Source organism: Mycteria americana, chromosome 6 (assembly GCF_035582795.1).
Source record: "Mycteria americana isolate JAX WOST 10 ecotype Jacksonville Zoo and Gardens chromosome 6, USCA_MyAme_1.0, whole genome shotgun sequence".
NCBI classification, from domain to species: Eukaryota; Metazoa; Chordata; class Aves; order Ciconiiformes; family Ciconiidae; genus Mycteria; species Mycteria americana.
In genome coordinates this window covers 14,431,857-14,450,820 of record NC_134370.1, presented here as the reverse complement: position 1 = coordinate 14,450,820, position 18,964 = coordinate 14,431,857, and the positions used below count along the sequence as shown (strand labels likewise).

General features: G+C 37.1%; 1 protein-coding gene across 1 annotated transcript in view; it reads right to left on the bottom strand.

Moving 5' to 3' along the window:
• CFAP43 (cilia and flagella associated protein 43) overlaps window positions 1-18,964 on the bottom strand; it is a 49,847-nt gene that overhangs the window by 9,826 nt on the left and 21,057 nt on the right. The window contains exons 12-30 of the mRNA XM_075506581.1: window positions 18,744-18,892; window positions 17,627-17,730; window positions 16,459-16,599; window positions 14,173-14,342; window positions 13,252-13,404; window positions 12,691-12,821; window positions 11,825-11,990; window positions 11,130-11,243; window positions 9,417-9,494; window positions 7,898-8,023; window positions 7,346-7,450; window positions 6,497-6,613; window positions 5,470-5,679; window positions 3,939-4,145; window positions 3,067-3,156; window positions 2,220-2,297; window positions 1,280-1,405; window positions 638-757; window positions 449-556 (exon numbers count right to left, since the gene is read on the bottom strand). Of these exons, the coding sequence (XP_075362696.1) occupies window positions 449-556; window positions 638-757; window positions 1,280-1,405; window positions 2,220-2,297; window positions 3,067-3,156; window positions 3,939-4,145; window positions 5,470-5,679; window positions 6,497-6,613; window positions 7,346-7,450; window positions 7,898-8,023; window positions 9,417-9,494; window positions 11,130-11,243; window positions 11,825-11,990; window positions 12,691-12,821; window positions 13,252-13,404; window positions 14,173-14,342; window positions 16,459-16,599; window positions 17,627-17,730; window positions 18,744-18,892 (2,493 nt within the window). The remainder of the gene's footprint in view (window positions 1-448; window positions 557-637; window positions 758-1,279; window positions 1,406-2,219; window positions 2,298-3,066; window positions 3,157-3,938; window positions 4,146-5,469; window positions 5,680-6,496; window positions 6,614-7,345; window positions 7,451-7,897; window positions 8,024-9,416; window positions 9,495-11,129; window positions 11,244-11,824; window positions 11,991-12,690; window positions 12,822-13,251; window positions 13,405-14,172; window positions 14,343-16,458; window positions 16,600-17,626; window positions 17,731-18,743; window positions 18,893-18,964) is intronic.

Sequence of the window (18,964 nt, the reverse complement as noted above, 5' to 3'; positions counted from 1 at the left end):
ACTCACACACCACCTCTGTCTGCGCTTTCAACTGGCAAACACAAGTCAGCGTGGCCCTGGCCTACATTAGACACCTCACTGAAAAATGTGATAGCATTACACACTCTTTTGTGCATCTTTCTGTCATAAAAGCATCATAATTGGTGCTTCCAGCTTGATACTGGATGCTAAAAAATATTATATATAGCAAACAAATAGCAGCATGCCCTTCTGAATGTACGGAGTTTTACTAAAGAACTCCAGATGAATGAAGATGAGTATCCATTCAAAAACATATGTATTTATAATGTATGTCACCTGTATAAGTTGAAAAAAAAATCAGTGACCCTGTAGATTGTCAGAAAATCATTTATGGCAAAATTTTTATTTGGAAAGAGCAGTCTTCAAGAGAAACTGTGTTGTAAATATTACACTTTTCCTAAGAACAGCATTCCAAATGATAACTTACTTTTTCTTTCTCCTTTTTCATAAGGAAATTATGAAGTCCAGCTTCTCTAGTGTCCAACTCTTCATTCAACAGTAAAGCATAAACGAGATTGACTATTTTGAGTTCTTCCTGTGAAAAGATCGTAATAAAAAATGTTAACATTCCTACTGAACAGAGGCAGAGATGAAAAATTAATGCTCTCTGCGATACCTGATAGATGACCATTTCTAATTTCACTTTCCTTTCAGAGAGTTTGCATACAGTCTCATCAAAATTTTGTGTTGTTTCCTGGATGGAAGTTTCAAGTTTCTTCATTTCATTTTCCAGTGCCTGGGGAAGGGAAGGACAAGAGCAGTGATATTACATCTGGAGGAACAAAGAAGCTCTCATATAGTATATCAGATGCTGCAGAATGCACAATATGGAACTGTATCCTTCAGCCAAAAGGTCCCAGAAATTACTTGGTTGGAAGGAGAGTGCTGCCAGGCTACCAAGTTATGTTGTCCAAATACTACTTTGAAGGATAAATATAATTGTATTATTTGTGTATGACATAGCAACTCTGGGAATGGAACCTAAAAAAAAAAAAACATCTTAGGAATACTGGTACATTTGTGAAGGAAAGTTACCTCTTGTCAGATATCACAAGTTTTGGCACGTATTAATTGGTATAAGTAGAGATTGCCTTATTTTACTGTCTAAGCTAGGACTTATTTAATATGCCACATGATCTTTCTTCTTCATTTATTCTATTTATTAGTATTCATTTTTAGAAGTAGCTCCTGATAAAGATCAGAAGCTTTGGTCATGAGCACTGTGAACAAACCCACTCCTTTTCTCATTTTAATTTACCCTTCTATACTTTTCTTTTTCTTCATTCAGCTCCTTGACTTTTTTCTCATGTTCTCTAAATATTTTCTTTTCTTCATCATTCCAGACATGCTCAGGCTTGGATATAAAAGGAGGTGGAGGAATATCCTGGAAGTATTAAAGACAAATATGCTTCAAAAGCAATATTAAGCCTCCATCAGCACACTAAAAAACTATAGTACATATCAAATTTAATGAAAGGTATTTCTTAGTGGTAAGTAAGGTACAAGCCTTAAGTTTAAGTAACGTATATATTCTGTTTCTCTGGTCTATTTCTTGCACCAGTAGTTTTGCTGTATAGATATTGTGCTATTCTCCCTCACTTGCTTACAGGAATTCACTACTGGATCTTGTAAACTACAAGTATTTTGTACTCAAACATACTACTGTTGGTACAAGATATGCCACATTTTCTGTTTCAGAACCCCAAATCTAACTCCATGCTGATGTATACTTGTAAGTGGAATCCTAATTTTCCAAAACAGATCAATTCCAGGGAGAGCACTTGGGTCTGCCCTATCATTTTTCTGTCACACTCCTTCACATTCTTTCCTTCCTCTATTACTGTACTATCTATATTTGCTGAGTTAAATGGAACACTATTTTTCTGTAAGATCACAGTCAGGGATAATGGACCCTTCCCCCAGCAATACAGTTGTTGTAATGGTAATACTAGATTATGTTCCTATAGTATTCCACCGTGATAGGGACAGGTGTTGATGGGTAAATCATGTGCAGGCACTCTTGTGGTCTCTTTTAAGTCCAGTGTATGGTCTCTTATGGAATCTATCTAGGCATAATGCAATTCTACAATTCTCTGACTTTCTTCTATCACTTAGGTTGGAAATATTTACTAGTTGAATTTCACATTTCCTTAAAAGCCCACAAGCTACCTAAATGATATGGTAGAAACACAGCTCACCATTTTCAAGATGTCTTCCTTTTTGACTTCTAGCACTCCACCCATCATGTCATTAAGAGCACGCAGTCTTTCATTGTCCTGGGAACAACCACAAAAAATATTTTGGGGTACAAAAGGAAGTGTAGTAATTGGAAGTTTGGGGAACGACAATAGGGTAGTTCACCTCTAGATCACCCATATGATTATACTGTGTGTCACTAGTAGATTAACGCTCTTCAGTGGTGTGTGTGAAATACGCTAAAAGTCTCCGAGTTTTTTCTGGTGGGCAGATGTTCTTAAACCAAATAACTTACTAGAACTGCCATTCTGGCAGTTTTAGAAAGAGTACATCGGCATAGACTACTCCCGGCCAGTTGGCAAGCTAGGATGAAGGAAGTTGTTGTGTCACTGTCTTATTGTGCATCTCTTTTGGGGCCAGAACCATCTTAGGCTTTTCACAGATGCATTTTTAAAGCCAGAGGAAAGCATTAGGATCTTCTAGTCTTATCCCTGAAGAACAAAGATTGCTCAGTCAATAAACATATCAAGCACAAAGCTCTTGATTGAGCAGTAGCATGCATTTAGAAATTTATCTAGTCTCCAGTCATCTGATACGGTATTTTTAATTGCCACTAAGCACATTTTTAAAGATTGTGAGCCTAACACTAAATCTTTTCTTCCCCCAGTTGGTCTATGTAGTTCTGATTGTAAACGATAATAAGAGGGAAGAGGCACATATCATCATTACCTACCATTTTAAATTTATTCTCCCATACTACATGACTGGAATATTCCAGTGCAGCATTAACTAACTAAGCCTAATGTGAGACAAAGGGCTATTCAGTAAAAAGGATACTACTTTAAGTACCATAGTAGCAAGGCGTCTTTCCATTTCGAGCTTAACCAGCATTTCTGCTTTCTCTCTCTCTTGTTGATTCAAGTATTTTTCAACTTTAATCTGAAGGAAGAAAATGAGATTCATATCAGGGTTCTTTTCTCCAAACGTGATCACATGCGGACTAAGAACATTTGGAAAGACGGTGTAATACTAATTCTTAATGCTTTTTGTATCTCTGCTCTATGATAATATTCCTCAAGAAGAAAACTGTTCTTTTGAACAGCTCCAAAAGCTATATTTAAAAAGGCTAAAATACAAACTACCATCATTTTTGTTGATATTAGTTGTGTTTTGTGCATACCTTTTCTGACAGTGGAATAACACAGACTGGTGGGAGAGCAGAGAGAAGTGGGGAAAGACTGACCAAAAGAGCAGATGAGATCAGTGGAATATATTGCATAAGAAATATAGTGTTTCTTTATAAATTATCAATTGAATTCATAAGTACAGTACTAAGTATGCTTTAGTACCTAGATACTTAGTTTGAAACTACTTAGTTTCAAAATGGTGCTCAGAGAAAACAGAGAAACCCTTTATCTATGGAAGTAATCCCTGAAAGCCTGGTTTGAATCTTATAGTCAGGAACATGGGGAATTTATGGGCAATTAAAAACTTTTAACAGCAATAAATTAAGATTGTATACATTTTATTCATTTCAGACTGACTTATTAAAAGCTTTCTCCCTAAAAAGGGAAGGGAAGCAAAAGAGTCAAAAAGATGATTTTAAGTACACAGACACATCTGTTTTAAGGCTTTTCAGTACAGAAACAATGTCTGGAAATGGGAAGAATTAGAGAACTGTATTTGAGTGGGTGAAAGAGAAAGATTAATTTTTCAGAGACCTCTGAATCCTGAACAGTGAGCGCTCGCTCCGGTATCTCATCATCTGTAAGGGCGGGCTCCCACACTTCCACTTGGAGGTCAAGTTGTGCCAAGATTTCTCGGATCCTCAGGTTTCTTTCTTTCACTCGTGCTATCTCCTGCTCCTTTTGTCGTGCAACTATGTCAAATTCCTTATTAAAAGCAGTTTTCACTTTGTAAATGATGTCCTGAAATACCAAAAAAGGAAACAGCAATACTGCACAGGTCATATCCATCCATGATTATGCACCACTCCTCAAGCCATCAGAATCCTAAATGTGTGTATTTGTGCGTGACAGGGAGATAAATTGGTAAAGCCCTTCTATGAAAATCATAGGGGCTGAGTTCAAGGTTAGTTTAATGGAGGTGGGAAAATTATCTGTTTTTTCTTTTTTTTTTCCTAGAAATTTTTATTCCTTTTCTTCTACAGATATTCCATTTGACAAAGATTCTGAAAGAAACATACTGCTGCAAAAACTAGATTAAAAAATTAGGCTGCCTTCTATTTGCTGTTTTTTGCACTCTTCAGCTGAAAGAAGAAGGGGCTTCAAAGAAAAAAACATGTGACCTGTAAATCTAGATTGTAAACTACAGGTGCAGGGAGGCAGAGTTAAGGATGTACTTTCCTGATTTTTAAGTGATGCAACCTGCAGTTTCAATATGCTTTCATGTGATTTTCTGTCTGACATATGTAAGTAAAATGTGCCCATTAAATAAACAAACTTTGGAAACTAATTTTTTTTAAAACACCTGAGACCTTATAATGATTATAAAAGCATATATTCTTGGTGGATAAATTCTTCCTTTAGCCTAAATAATTGATCTCAACAAAGAAATTGTGTCCATGATTATTTCATTGATTTCTACTATAATATAATATAAGTTAGGATGTAATAAGGCAGGATGGCAGATAAGCTAGAATGTTGCTGGGAGAAAAAAGGCTGTGCTCAATGTCTAGTCAGCCATCTAGCTCTCAGCAAGCTCGCTGCGTTGGCCAAGAACACTGAAGATATATCTACACTTACATAGATAATGCGAGTCTTTAAAGCCATACCGTAGAAAGATCTTATTACATCCAAGCTTACATCTAAAAGTGCTCTTTGTGCTTCTTCCCCATCTACTTTAAACACACTAGTGTATCTACTAGATTTTATGTATTACAATGCATAATCATTGAGCTCTGCTACCATTTACAGCCTTGAAGAGCTCTGAGGAGGCAATGCTTTATAGTAGTTTAACCACTTCTACCCTTGTGAATCATCTTCATAAGAAGCCTATTCTGTAGCATGTTTACTACTTAATAAACTGGCCAGGTAATGAGCTGGCAAATCCACATGGTGCTCTCTACTGCACTATGTGCATTTATCAGCTTTCAACTCAGTAAGTCAGAGACCTGTGCAACTCTCCATTGTAGTGTCAGTATGCCCAAAATCTAACAGTGGCTGTGACTGCTGTGAGAACCAACAGATATGACAGCATCACTGCAGTAATACAAATTTAAGAAGACATCACCTTCAATAATACTATCTGATTGACTTTCTGCTCCCTAGTCTGCAAGTCCCATTGGTGGTATAGGATAGATGTGTCTCCACCATACTGAGAGCTCAGACTTCCAATCAGGCAGTAAGATGCACTATCATCAGCCATTACTTCTTCTGCCTTCTCTCCTTCTTCCTTCGATAATACAGTCTCAGACTCAATCTCAAGATTTTTCTTCTGAACCTGAATATCACAAACATGGTAACTGTGTTAATTTTGTACACAATCCAGTGGCATGTGTATGAAAAAATTCTAGAGGTTATATTCCGCAGTTAAGCTCAGTGATCAAAATCATACAAGTTGAAATGATCATATCTGGAACATTGGGTCCATTTGTAGGTTCCCCAGTACAGGAAAGACATGGGCACACTGGAGCAAGTCCAGTGACAGGCCACTAATACAAGTAAGGGTTTGAAGCATCTAACATGCAAGGACAGGCTGAGAGAGATGGGATTGTTTAGCCTCAAGGAGAAGGCTTGGGGGGGGGGGGGGGGGGGGGGGGGGCAGATCTTAAAAACCTGATGGTGGGGAGTAAGGACAACAGAGCCAGACTCTTCTCAGTGGTGCTCTGACAGATTGAGAGGAAATGGGTATACATCGAAATACAGGACATGCAACTTAAACATAATAAAACACTTTTCCTGTGACGGTTGTCAAACAAGGGAAGAGGTAGCCCACAGAGGTTATGGATTCTTCCATCCTTGGAGATATTCCAAACCTGACTGGACACGGCCCCGAGTAAATTGCTCTAGGAGGGTTGGACTAGATGACTTCCAAAGGGCTCTTCTAACCTCAGCTATTCTGTGAGTCTTTAACACTAACACATTTGTTCTGAGTAACAACACATTTCATCTTAATTTATCTTTTAAAATGTTTTTGGACAATTTCTACAGCAAGGAAGTGGGCCTTAGAAATGTAACTATGTAAAGAAGGGTTAAGATGCCAACTCAGAATATCCTGATCTGAAGTGCCTTTACGCAGTACTTCAAAGGGATTGTACCTTAAGATCAGCTGTCTCAATCTTCTTTAACCGGAGAACTTTCTCCAAAGTTTCCAGCTCTTCTTCACTGCGTTCCTTCAGTGGATAATTCCTCACTTCACAAGCCATATGGAAGCACTGTTCAAATAAAAAAAAAAAAAAAAAAAAAAAAAGTAAAAAGTTATTCAGAATGCATCTATCAATTCATTTGTTCAATACCTGGATGCTAAACAGTTATAAAGACTTCTTAAAATCAGGAATAAAATTGAGGATCAATTAATATAGACAAGGTAGTAAAAATACAGGGGTAAGACAAAAACCACTTGCCTTTTTGGTAGTGAAAATGATTGGTTTAAAATTTGCCTTTTTTTTTTTTTTAAATAATCTATATATATGGCCTCTTTATCCACAGAATTCAACCAGAACTAGATTTTTTGTAAAATGACTTGGTCTTTCACCACCCTTGAGATAATCCAGTATCATCAGTTTGACTAATCTCCCTCTGTTTAAAATAGGCAAAATCAGGGTTAACTTTTGCCTTTATGTTCTGTGTAGCAGAAGCATACTGACTGCACACAGAAAAATAATATTTACCTCTCCTTTTAGCAAAACTGCATAAAGATATTCTCTGAGATCAAGGAATTAGAGTTGCTTATTTGCTTATCAGCACTCTTACCCACCTTAGAAGGTAAAATCAGTCAGGCTCAGACAAAATGAACAGAATGAAAGATTTGCATGAGCCCTGGGAAGAAGTAAGTTTTTTCCCATACCATAAGCAAATCAGAAATGTGTTATACTTCTATTTATTTTGTCCGTACCTTAAGGAATCAATAAACTACTACAGAAAATTAATTAGAAAGCAGAGGTTACCTTAACTGCACGTCCTTTTACACACATAGCATCCCAGCATTCATGTTTGATAACATCCTGCAAATAGCAGTTGGCTAAATTCTCCATCTCAATCTCCTTCCTCACCTTTCAAGATACAGAAAAGAAAACAACAAGGTGTGGTGCAAAATAACAAGATATGGGCAATTTGTATTGAGTCTATTGAAAGAAACCTAACAAATGAAATGAATTACCAATATTTCATCATCTTAGACTATCGCAGCTATCTTCTCCAAAAACTATATTGCATACTACTGAAAGGCATCATTTTATATGTGAAGAAAAGCATTCTAGAACTTCAGCAAGGTGCCCAAGGCCACAGTGTCAGATTTATAGTTTCTGGCATAGATCATATTCCAACTGGCAATGTCTGCATCAGCACCTTCACCTGCTTCATAAAGTGACTTTAAACACTTTTAAGTTTTCCTGCTTCTCAGCAGTGAACAGCAACTTTGAGATCATCCTCTGTTCTTCAATCATTCTTTCTCCTTTTCACTGCTAGTTTTAAAATGTTCTCCCCCCATTCTATCATACCCTGGCCACTTCTCGTTCAGCCTTTGCTTGTGCTCTTTCCTGTTCTTCTATATCCAGGTTGAACTCCTGCTGCTCCAGTTTCTCAATGTCTGGCACCTGTTCATTTTCATGCATCATTTTCTGAATCTGTTTTTTTAAAATAAGTATAAGGAATAAAAAGTAATTTGAATGTGAATAGAGGAAATGCTATTTTTAACACTATAGAACTTAATAACAGCAAAAATTATTTTAATTGCCTCCACTTTTAACCACTTCATGGTAATTGGTAGAATGTCCTGCCTGTAGCTAGTGACAGAAAGTACTATGTGAATATATTTCATCTTTCTCTTAAAGTTGATTTGGATGTTATATGTGAAGTTGTGTAAACTTTCTAAGAACCTGTAGTACACAATTCTTTATTCTCTGGTTCTGAGAACTTTATTAAGTTGTTATCACTTTATTAAGTTGTTATCTATCTCATGCAGTTCAACAAAGGGAACTGCAAATTCCTGCACCTAGTTCTGAGCACTTCATTAAGTTGTTATCACTTTATTGAGTTATCTATCTCATAGAGTTCAACAAAGGGAAGTGCAAACTCCTGTACCTGGGTAGGAACAGCCCCATACACCAGGACATGCTGGGTGCTGAGCAACTGGAAAACAACTTTGCAGAAAAGTAGCTGGGGGTCCTGGTGGACACCAAGTTGAACATGAGCCAGCAACGTGCCCTTGCAGCAAAAAAGGCTAGCGGTATCCTGAGCTATATTGAGACTGTTGCTAGCAGGTTGAGGGAGGCGAGAGACATGGACATACTGGAGAGAGTCCAATGAAGGTGATTATGGGACTGGAGCATTTCTCATATGAGGAAAGGCTGAGAGAACGGGGACTGCTGAGCCTAAAAAAGAAATGGCTTAGGGGGAATCTCATCAACGTATATACCTGAATGGAGGGTGCTAAGAGGGTGGAGCCAGGCTTTTTTCAGTGGTGCCCAGTGACAGGACCAGAGGCAATGGGCACAAAGTGAAACACAAGAGGTTCCGCCCAAACATCAGGAAACACTTTTTTACTGTGAGGGTGACTGAGTACTGGAACAGGTTGCCCAGAGAGGTCATGTAGTCTCCATCCTTGGAGATAATCAAAATCTGTCTGGACATGGTCCTGGGCAGACTGCTCTAGGTGACCCTCTGCCTTATACTCTTGCAGATAGCAGTTTTTATGGAGGGAAACAGAAGGAAGAGGAGAGGACAGTAGTTTCTGTAATGGAAGGTTGTTAGACAGGCAGAAACTGGCCTGCTGAGGGGATAGATTGCTCACGGTATAATGGTGGTACAAAAATATTTATTTGGAGCAAAGGAAACTGAGAAGCAGACAGTTCCTGGCAGGTTCAGCATATAGTCCCTGAAGAAGCACATCTCTTTATTACCTGTCTGCTCAGAGTTTATGACAAAAATGTAACTGAGCGCTAGAGCTGACAGCCATAGAGGAAGTGTACTTGTAAACAAAACTGGTAAACTGAGCCATTACCCTTTTAAGAAACTCACAGTTTTACGCAGCTTTTTAATTCCCATTTGCAGCTCTTTCTTCTGGTTAGCAAACCTCTGAGTCTCTTCTCTAATGACCTGACATACAACAAATATATTGTTGAAAGACAAAAATAGACAAGAAGAGAAAAAAAGATTTAAATAATCTAAAGGAACATTATCTGTACAGAAAACAAAACTCCAAAGGGATTAATAACTGAAACAGACATAATACTAATTCAATAGGATGATTCTTAGAATTGCTCAAGAGAAAAAAGATTGTACAACCAGGTCATGTTGTAAACTGGTTGTACAGCAATAGCACATAAAAGAAAGAAAATATTAAAGAAAGAAGTAATTACAAGTGCAATGATTACAGACACATTGAACTGAGTAAAGCCTGCTCCTAGAATTTGTTAAGTGTTTTATATTCCTTAGATTTTTCATTGTCACTAAGCATTTCCAGTGGGATATTTAAAGACACAAGTGAAATAACATCTTTTACTCATTCTGGAAGCTGTTAAATTTTCTTTGCCCCTTGCCAATTCATCTCTGAGGGAAAATTTTGCAATTAGTCTGCACCTCTGGAATTTGCTTTCTCAAATAAGTTTACAACTTTAAGTAGGATGATGCCTATTGATTGAAAGGAAGGGGTGTATCATTCTGACATTGGACTCCATCCTCTAAAAGTCAGGTGCAAGTCTCTTAGGACATTAATGAGCAGCTTAAAACAACCTAGGACCACATTGCTGCCCTTCAACCTTTGCTTCTCATCACCTGTCCCTAGCTGATACTAACAGTCATGTAGTACTCATGTATGCACAGTCACATGGATTTGCCAAAAAAATCCCAATAGAGACACAAAAGCATGAGTGCCAGCATCAAAGCAGAAACAGGAATACCTGTCCGGGAGAGCGATGGAGAAGATGCCACTTTCAGTGGCACTATGTCTTAGATTGACTTGAGCCACTTGTGAAACTGTATCATAATTTGGAAAGTCACTCCTGAGATCACCCAGAAAGCAATGATATTTTGCTTTGTCCTATCATTGAACCTCAAAAGCTGGACAAATACACAGCTCTGGCTCATATCAGAAAGAACCTCCTAGCATCCATAAATTCATATTTCTGGGAAAAAAATAATCTATACTAACACTAACATAGCAGTTTCCAGGCTCACAAAGCGCTACATCTCCTCTCTGTAGACAGATCTTTGATGCACTTTTACTTATAAAAAACTTTGGTTACATAACATACCTCAACCTTAACCTGAAATAAACCTCAGCAGTTTTGTAATTAATGTCATATTGTTGAGTATTGATTTATCAGTGCTGTGGAATTTGTTATTCTGGCCCTTGCGAAGAAGAGAGCACTTGCTTGGTTTCTGGTAATAATCTTCTGTGTAACTTTTTGACATTTAGAAGAAAAAAGTCTTTATAAGTTTCTAAAGGAAGCCAATTTCTCTGGCAATTTTTCTTTAGTTTACTCCTTGTGTAGAAGTGGCTTTTTGGTCTTCAGAGCTTCTATTGTGTTAGGTACCTTCTCTGATGTGTTTATAACCTTGACCTAGGAGTTCTAAAAGTCTAGATCACAATGCCTTAAAGAGAGGTCCAAATGTTAGAAAAGCTTTAGAAACTAGATTCCTTTACAGCATATAATTTGGCACCCCAAATCACTACTGACTCTTGAAAACTCTGGCTTTGATTAATAGAAATGAATGTTTCTATGAAAGTACCTTCTTTATTTTCTGACCTATCCATGTCATGTCATTGGTACTGGCTGAATACAAACTGGTGACATTTCCATCTTCTTCTGTCACCTCTACATTGGAAGATTTAAGTGGCACCTCCTGAAATTAAGGATATAAACGTCCATCTCAGGTACTTAAGGAAAATGAAAGAGGGACAGAAATGAAATAAAAAATTGACTCACATTAGAAGCAACACCACCACCACCAAATTCCAGGGAGTGTTACAAAACTTTTATTCCCTAACCAGTCCCCAGATTTGATCCTGCAAACCTTGCTATTAGGCAAAGCCTTTTGACTCAAACGGGCTGACTGTACTAATCTCTGTAATCACTGCTTTGCTTGATTTCAACAGAAAAATATACGACTAGTAACACACAATGTATAGCAGTAACATCACACTGGGAATGACACATAACATGAGGAGAAACTGACTTTCACAGAGTTTTCTGTGGCTGAAGAAACCAAGTGAAATTGAAGATGTGAACGTCATCTTCCCATAACTATTCCATTTCCTTGATAATACTATTCCACAAATTAATAATTAAGCATATTCAGCCTATCCTCAGGAGTATTATTCTACTTTTACAAAAGGATCAGAGTTTGTTTTGAGGACAGGTTTTATCATGTGTAATTTTAGGATAATGATCAAACTTTTTTCCCCATAAAAATAAAGAAAACACCTTAAATTTCTCTTCTGGAAGTGATTCCAGTGTGGATTCTGGGTCAAACTGCCATTCTGCCATAGATTTTAAAACAATATTTTCATTCGAAGTAGACTTGTTCAGTATAGCAAGAAGAGATTGCCAGTGAAAAGCAGCTTCCTTAATTTCCATTTTCTTTAGCTTCCTAGTTAACAGAAAGGGTACTGATGTATTTTTTTGTGTATTATGGAAAATGATGAAGTATTAAATATTCTTTATAACACAATTATTAAGTTGCTTAAAAATGCCTATTCAATATTTTACATATGATTCAATATTGTTTGAGTTCTAGAATTGCATAATTAAGCGAAGCTTCCACAGAATTAAATTCTGAAAGATGGATTACCCAGATTAAGAAATATTGCTATGGAGGAGTCATGTTTAATCTATGCATCTACCTGAACATTTGTTATACTGTAAGCTGTAGTTTCAACTCTCTTACTCCTAATGTCTGCTAAGAGCTCTCTGTAGCCACAGTTGAATTCCCATTAAAGCTGCGATGTCTCCTAATCACTGAGTTAAAATAGTATCTCATGAGATTACATCCCTTACAACCCCAGAGAGCCCCTTTCAGATGGTTTATTTGAGAGTGAGAAGCAGCTCACTATGGCTAATACTTATCAGAAGATACTCTGTATCTTGTATTGCAACCATACCCGAAGTACAAGACTTTTCATGAACTAGGAGACTGCCTCTAAAGATGAGTGATTTTCTTTCTATCCAATTCTTCTCCTTACTTTGAAACTAACAAAAAGGAAGTCTAGAATCACAAGTAGATGCAAAAATTAGTCTGTCAGGATACAAGAATTTACACCATCAATATTGGTCTGCCACTTTATACATACTTCCATTTCAGACACACCAGGGCACCATCATTTTTGCCATTAACAAGGATGAATTTGCCATCCAGTGAAAATACCATGGATCTGATTCCCCCTCCTTCATATGAGTGGCAATGCTTTTGAGCAAGTATATCCTAGAAAAGTCATAGAAGCAGTATCAGCAAATACATTTTTCTAATGGAATGTGTCTGTAAATTATGCTTTTTAGATAAAAGTCGATCCAAAATGTCAATACAAAGTACATAAAAGACTAGGATTAATGAGTTTAAAATTTTTGACTATACATGGGCCAAGTTTGTAGTATATTGATTTTTCAGGAGATAAAGAAGAGTAGTAAAATTATCTACTCTAAGATTTACTGGAGGAGAAAGCAAGTAGTTTGTATGATCGTATACACATTCATTATAAACTGTACTGTATGATGCTATGTCAGTTCATGTTCAACATAAATTTTTCTGGAACACCTTATATTCAAGTGAAGAAAAGCTTACAGTGAAAGAAAGTAGCTTTCACACCTCTTTCTCATGTAAACCAAACAAAGCCTGTGCCTGAATGCCTACCTACCATAGTAAAAGTATGATAGATGAACAAAACACCATCCTTTGCTGCTGACGCCAGCCACCGGCTGTTGGGTGATAAACAGAGGAAACCTGACCCAAACTGATTGCTAGGAGTCCTCTTTTCTGACAAAAATACTGATGGATCTTCCAACATATTCTGCCAAACAAACAAAATGTTAGCAGCAGTTCAGATGATGGAAATATCTATGCCATTTTGGGAAGACTAATGAGAGCTTTGTGGGTTATCACATGCGTTGCAATTTAAAATGTTGTTGCATTACTGAGTTCAGGAAATAGTACCATTGTTATGCTGCTGATCTGCTCACCTCTTCAAAAGGGTCTGTATTCAGTATGTTTTGGCCCGGAGTTTCTTGGCTCAGAAAGTATGGGACTTGGCAAGGAGGAATGCTCACCTTTGGAATTCACCTTCTTGTGTGACCTGACTCTTAAACTGAGGGAGACCTATGAGCTGCAGAGAGCTCCAGTTCATCAGCAGGCAATGACAGTGGCTTCCTGAAGCCCCCACTACTTCATTGCGAGGCAGGGCTGGGCTGGGTTTGCAGTTGCATCTTAGAGTCATAGGCTCACATTGGCTCAGTTCCTTCAATAGCTGGATATTCAGGTTACTCAGCAGACTGCGCAAAAGCACAGCTCCAATAAAGAAGCTACATGTGAGGTGCCTGCAAGCTGTATGAGTTTTAGGAACCAATATTTGGCTTTCTCTGTAATAGAACAAGGAGATTGCTTTTGCCAGGTTTCTGAGCAGGTGGTAGGATACTGAAGGTTGATGCTTATGGATGGAGTACGTATTTTTAGTGCAGAGAGGATTTCTTTAAAATAATATCCTGCTTTATTCACTTCATCTACAGCTTTTGTTTGCTGGTATTTAACCACCACCCAAAATAAAGCAGCTTCAGAGAATTACCTCCTCAGAGAGATGGTATTTACAGATGAAAGGTGCACAGGTACAGTAGCCATACACAATGTTATCCTTCAATCTGACTGCTGAGCTCAAAGGGTAATCCAGGTCATATTGCTCCTTTTTAATGGCACTAGCATTAAGCATTCCTTGTTCATTAACATACTTATCATTATCTAAAAGATTGAAAAAAGAAACAGGGAGGAAGAGGCATTACTACTACTAATGCAGGTGCTTCACCTATCAATTATGAAAACCAATCTCAGCAAGGAGTGAGCATGACGTGAGTTTTCAAGGAGGAGACTGGGAATTAAGATACCTAGCTTTAACACTAACTCTGTGGGTTGTGCTGATGTGGCACACTGCAGTGAAGCAGAAAGATAGCTCTACTAGCTCTGAATAAGTACTAGAAACAGTTTAACCCCAGTGATGTGACAATTTGTATACACTAATTTACCCTGCTTCTTGGGTATTATCTAAGCAGTGTAATTAGTTTGCATGGAGGTTCATGTCATCATTGCCTTCATCTAGAACTTTTTTAGGCATCTCCGCCATGAAGTACACACAGCATGGGTGGTTATTGGTTAAAACACTTAAGTTCACATGTTCAAAAGAGCATTTTATTCTTTTTGGTTCCTTAATTTGAGCTTTAAAGAGACGCCTGAAATTAAGACTGATGCAATAACTGTAGATCTTCAGCAACTTTGAAAATCAAGCACCATTTTATAAGTCTAAAAATAGGCACAAAAAGAAGCCCAACGTTACTGAATATTTAAAGAAAATACTAACGTCATTGAAAACTCCTTTTTAAAAAAGTTTGTAAATTGTAAGGCCTTTTAAAAATTAAATGTAAATAACTAGAAAAATCTGACACTAGGCTTACTAACAGTTTTACAGAAGTTTTCTCCACAAAAGGCTTTGTTAGTAATTCAATTGCATATGATGTGAGTAAAATGATATGAAAATTAGAATGATGTAAACAATGAACACAGGCTGCCTTTTGCTGTAATGTGACAGATAGAAGATGTCACTGAAACCTCAAACTATATTAATTTGGCAATTCTTAGGTGGAAGAGACATAAAACTGGAAGTGCGTGGTGCCACTGCCAACGAAGCTTGTCCTGTGCTGGCTGCATGGTGAGGACACCAAGCGCATTAGCCTGCACTGTGCCTTAGTTAAGTTAATGCATTTAAGCCCTTTCACGACAACTGAATTAGTTTTCTAGCTGATTCCAGAAAGTGCCCCAAATCAATGCATTCCTAGAATATCAATTTTAGATATTCCTAGAATATCAGACACAATTAAAAGGTCTGTGATCACTCATGACACTCAGGTCCATTTTTTGTTGCTTATAGTACTTCTAAAATGCTGTAATATTATAACTGTGTCCTGAATGACACAAACAAATTACTGAGTTGTTTCACAGTGAAGATGGCATATATAAAACAAATCATGAACAGTATTTGAGAATTTAGCATGGGTTACCCAATTTAGTGAAAGACTAACAGGTTCCCTTCATTTTACTTCCAGATTATGAAGAGATTCTAACTGTGATGTCCCAATATGTACATTACACACTGCAGATACACAGGGCCAGATTTCCAGAAGGTGAATGGAGGTACGCCATTCTTAAGTCTCCTTAATTCTCCCTTTTTCCTCATAGTGCCGTTTTTTTTTCATAGAATGTTTCTCTGTAACATTCCTTATTGGGATTCAAGTTAATATTTTTTAAATACCATGGAATTTTTCCGTGGTGCTTTTATATAGAAAAGCTATAACAAAGACAGGGAATGATTATTTTTTGAGATATATCAACCTTTAACCTTTTCCTAATGAGCTATTATATACCTATAATAATTCTTTGAAGAGGCTGGTGGGATTGATTCCACTTTCAGCACCTGATATGCTAGTCTGCATATGGGTGATGCCAAGTCCAAGGCTTCTTTGTGGCTGGCTTTGGGCATTGCCTCCACAGTAGTTAATAATAATAACAACAATAACAACAAAAACAACAACCAGCAGTAGTAGTAAAGTGGTGGCTTTGTGATTCTGCAAGTGAATGACTTCTCTCCTTCCTTCCTTGGCTTTCCCTCAAACTATCACAGTCTTTCTGCCAAAGTGATTCAGCTGACTATAAGTCTACAGACTGCTGTATGAGAAATGGTGTCCCCAGGGAATGTACAGATGAGATGAAGAAAGAGATTAAGATTGTTAGTATCTTGTGTTAAGGGATGGCAATAATATGTTCTTGCCTTAGAAAAATATCACATAGTGTATATGTCAATTCTTACCTGTTGCGAGCGCTGAAGATAGACAAAAAATTTCCAGTCTTGCTCGCTGGACCTCTGCTACATTAAGAAGTATGACCACTTCAACCAAGTCATTCTTGAAGTCAGAAACTACAGAAAGATCCAGCACGTCATCTGCCAACACTGAAGCAGGTAGGGAACACCAATACAAATTGTTACTGAAGCATGGTAACATTGTTTTTACTAAGGTACCATGTGAAACAAAACGAGATACCTGTTCAGAATACATCTCAGCTCAACCACACAGTTTTGAACTTGTATAAAATGTCAGACAAGCCACAACCTGGTTTCAGAAAGTGCTGCATGCACACAACTTCAGCATGAGGCATCGGGTGCTGAGAATGCTAAGCACCAGAGTGTTATTATTACATTAAACATTCAAATCTGAGTTTACATCCATCTTGAATTGTAGCAATTTTGAGGCTGTCTCCTCTCAGAAGCCAGCCAGACGATGAGAACATGATCAGACAAATTCTAAAAATTATCTAAGGAGATGTAATTCTATATTTGTCAAACCAATTAAAATTATAAAATAACGTCCTTTATACTTAAAATTATGACGAAGATCTATACGCACAGATGTGATTTGTAAGTATAATGTTATTGGAATTGAGAGACTGCATAAACAAATTTACAAATTTCAGAAGAATTTTTTTTGTGAGTTAAAATTCCATCATTTTTTATTCTTCAGTATCAACCAGCAAAGCTGACAATTCCAGCAGTCCCCATGTTAAAGATGTCTGGGGCAGACATCTGTAACAGGAGATTGCACCCAGCTATCATGACCTACAGTTTTTTAGCCTAAGTTCTCCTATGGTGAGCCACAAAGGTCTTAAGTTCTTTGCCAGGACTATTACTTTTGTGCTGGAGTTGTGATCAGTTGGTCAGCTAATCCATTCTCTTCCCTGTGACTTATACGTGCCCTGGAAGAAAAGTAATATTGGTGCATTTGCTAACTAAAATTACAGGGGGGGGGGGGGGGGGGAAGATTGGCCAGGACAAAATATCGTTGGGAAACAGGTGGGAAGAATATGTTTAGTCCTCCTAAAAAATAAGTAGAATGAAGGAGAGTGGCTTAGTCTGACCAGCAAGTATACTTAAAATACAGGACATAGTGAAAACACAATGTAATTAATGTTACATATATTACCTACATATCCAAGAACTTGGAATAATTTTGAAGGCCGGGCATCTAGAATAAAGATATGTCCTTCTGTAGCTCTAGCAATGAGGAACTGGCCACTCTGATCATAACTAGGTAAAATATAAATCCAAGTAGAAAACAGTTCAATACAGTCAATAAAAAGCATCAAATAATTCCACTCCCATAACTCTGCTGACTTCATTGAGGGCATAAAGGCAACAGAAATTTCAGCTTCTAGGTTTACAGGGTTAGGGCCTGATATAAAGTCCAGTGCTATGAGTGCAATTTCTAACTGAGTGGGTGGTCAATCTAAAGCTAATGATACTCCATAGCAGTCTATGTTAACAAGTTTATTAAATCTTTCTCTGAAGCTCACTTTTTTAAAAAAACCCCTACTATACAGATTTTGATATTATTTTGAATAGGCATGTCTGTTTACATTGATTTGACTTTGAATCAGTTGCTTTCTGTATCTATTTTTAATATTTTATCTTAGATAACTGTGAAAAGAGATCATATCTGAGTCTCCAAATAACAAGCAGATTTATATTAAAGTTTAACAGTTCAAAATCCATTCTATTTTTTAAAAAGTAGGAGTAAAATACTCTCAGATTTTTCAATAATTGAAAAAAAGCAACTAAAAAAACAAAAAAAGCCTTTTAGATCACTAAAGCTAATTACAGGAGGACTGGTAAATTCTGGAACTGTAAGCAAATGGATAATTAACAATGGTAACAAAACTCCACCATAAAAGAAGGGATGACCAAAAGGCTTAAACTTGACTTCACAAAATCTCAAACTTATATTCAGTGAGAAATAACCCTCTAAGTTCAGATACATGGAATTGTGCATAATTACTGCATATGGTGATCTGTCAGAAAGGATCTTATACATCAGTACCTTCAGTGCTCAGTTAAACCTTCTTAAAATTATATTTCTCTCATATAAATCCTGCTACTACTTCTCTTGCAAGCAATTCAGAATATCTTAGAAAAAATTGAAGCTGTTAAAATATTTTACTTTGTTATTTTTAGAATAAAAACTTCAATTTTTTTTGTTCAACTAACAGCATTACTCAAGCAACAAATTGACAATATTCCTGCCCTTGTTACTACATACTTACTGCAAAGACAGCACTGGAAATTTGGAAAGAAAAATTCGGTGAACAACGCGTGGAGCTTCAACTTTGGTAACATCAAGGAAATAGATTTGACCTCTTTTGGTCCCTACAGCAACACTGTTGGAAGAGGGACAGCAAGCCATAGCAGTTGCCTAGTTGAGAAGTAAAAGATACTTAATAGCTCCATATCTTTTTATATATTACATTATATGTTAGTATGCAAT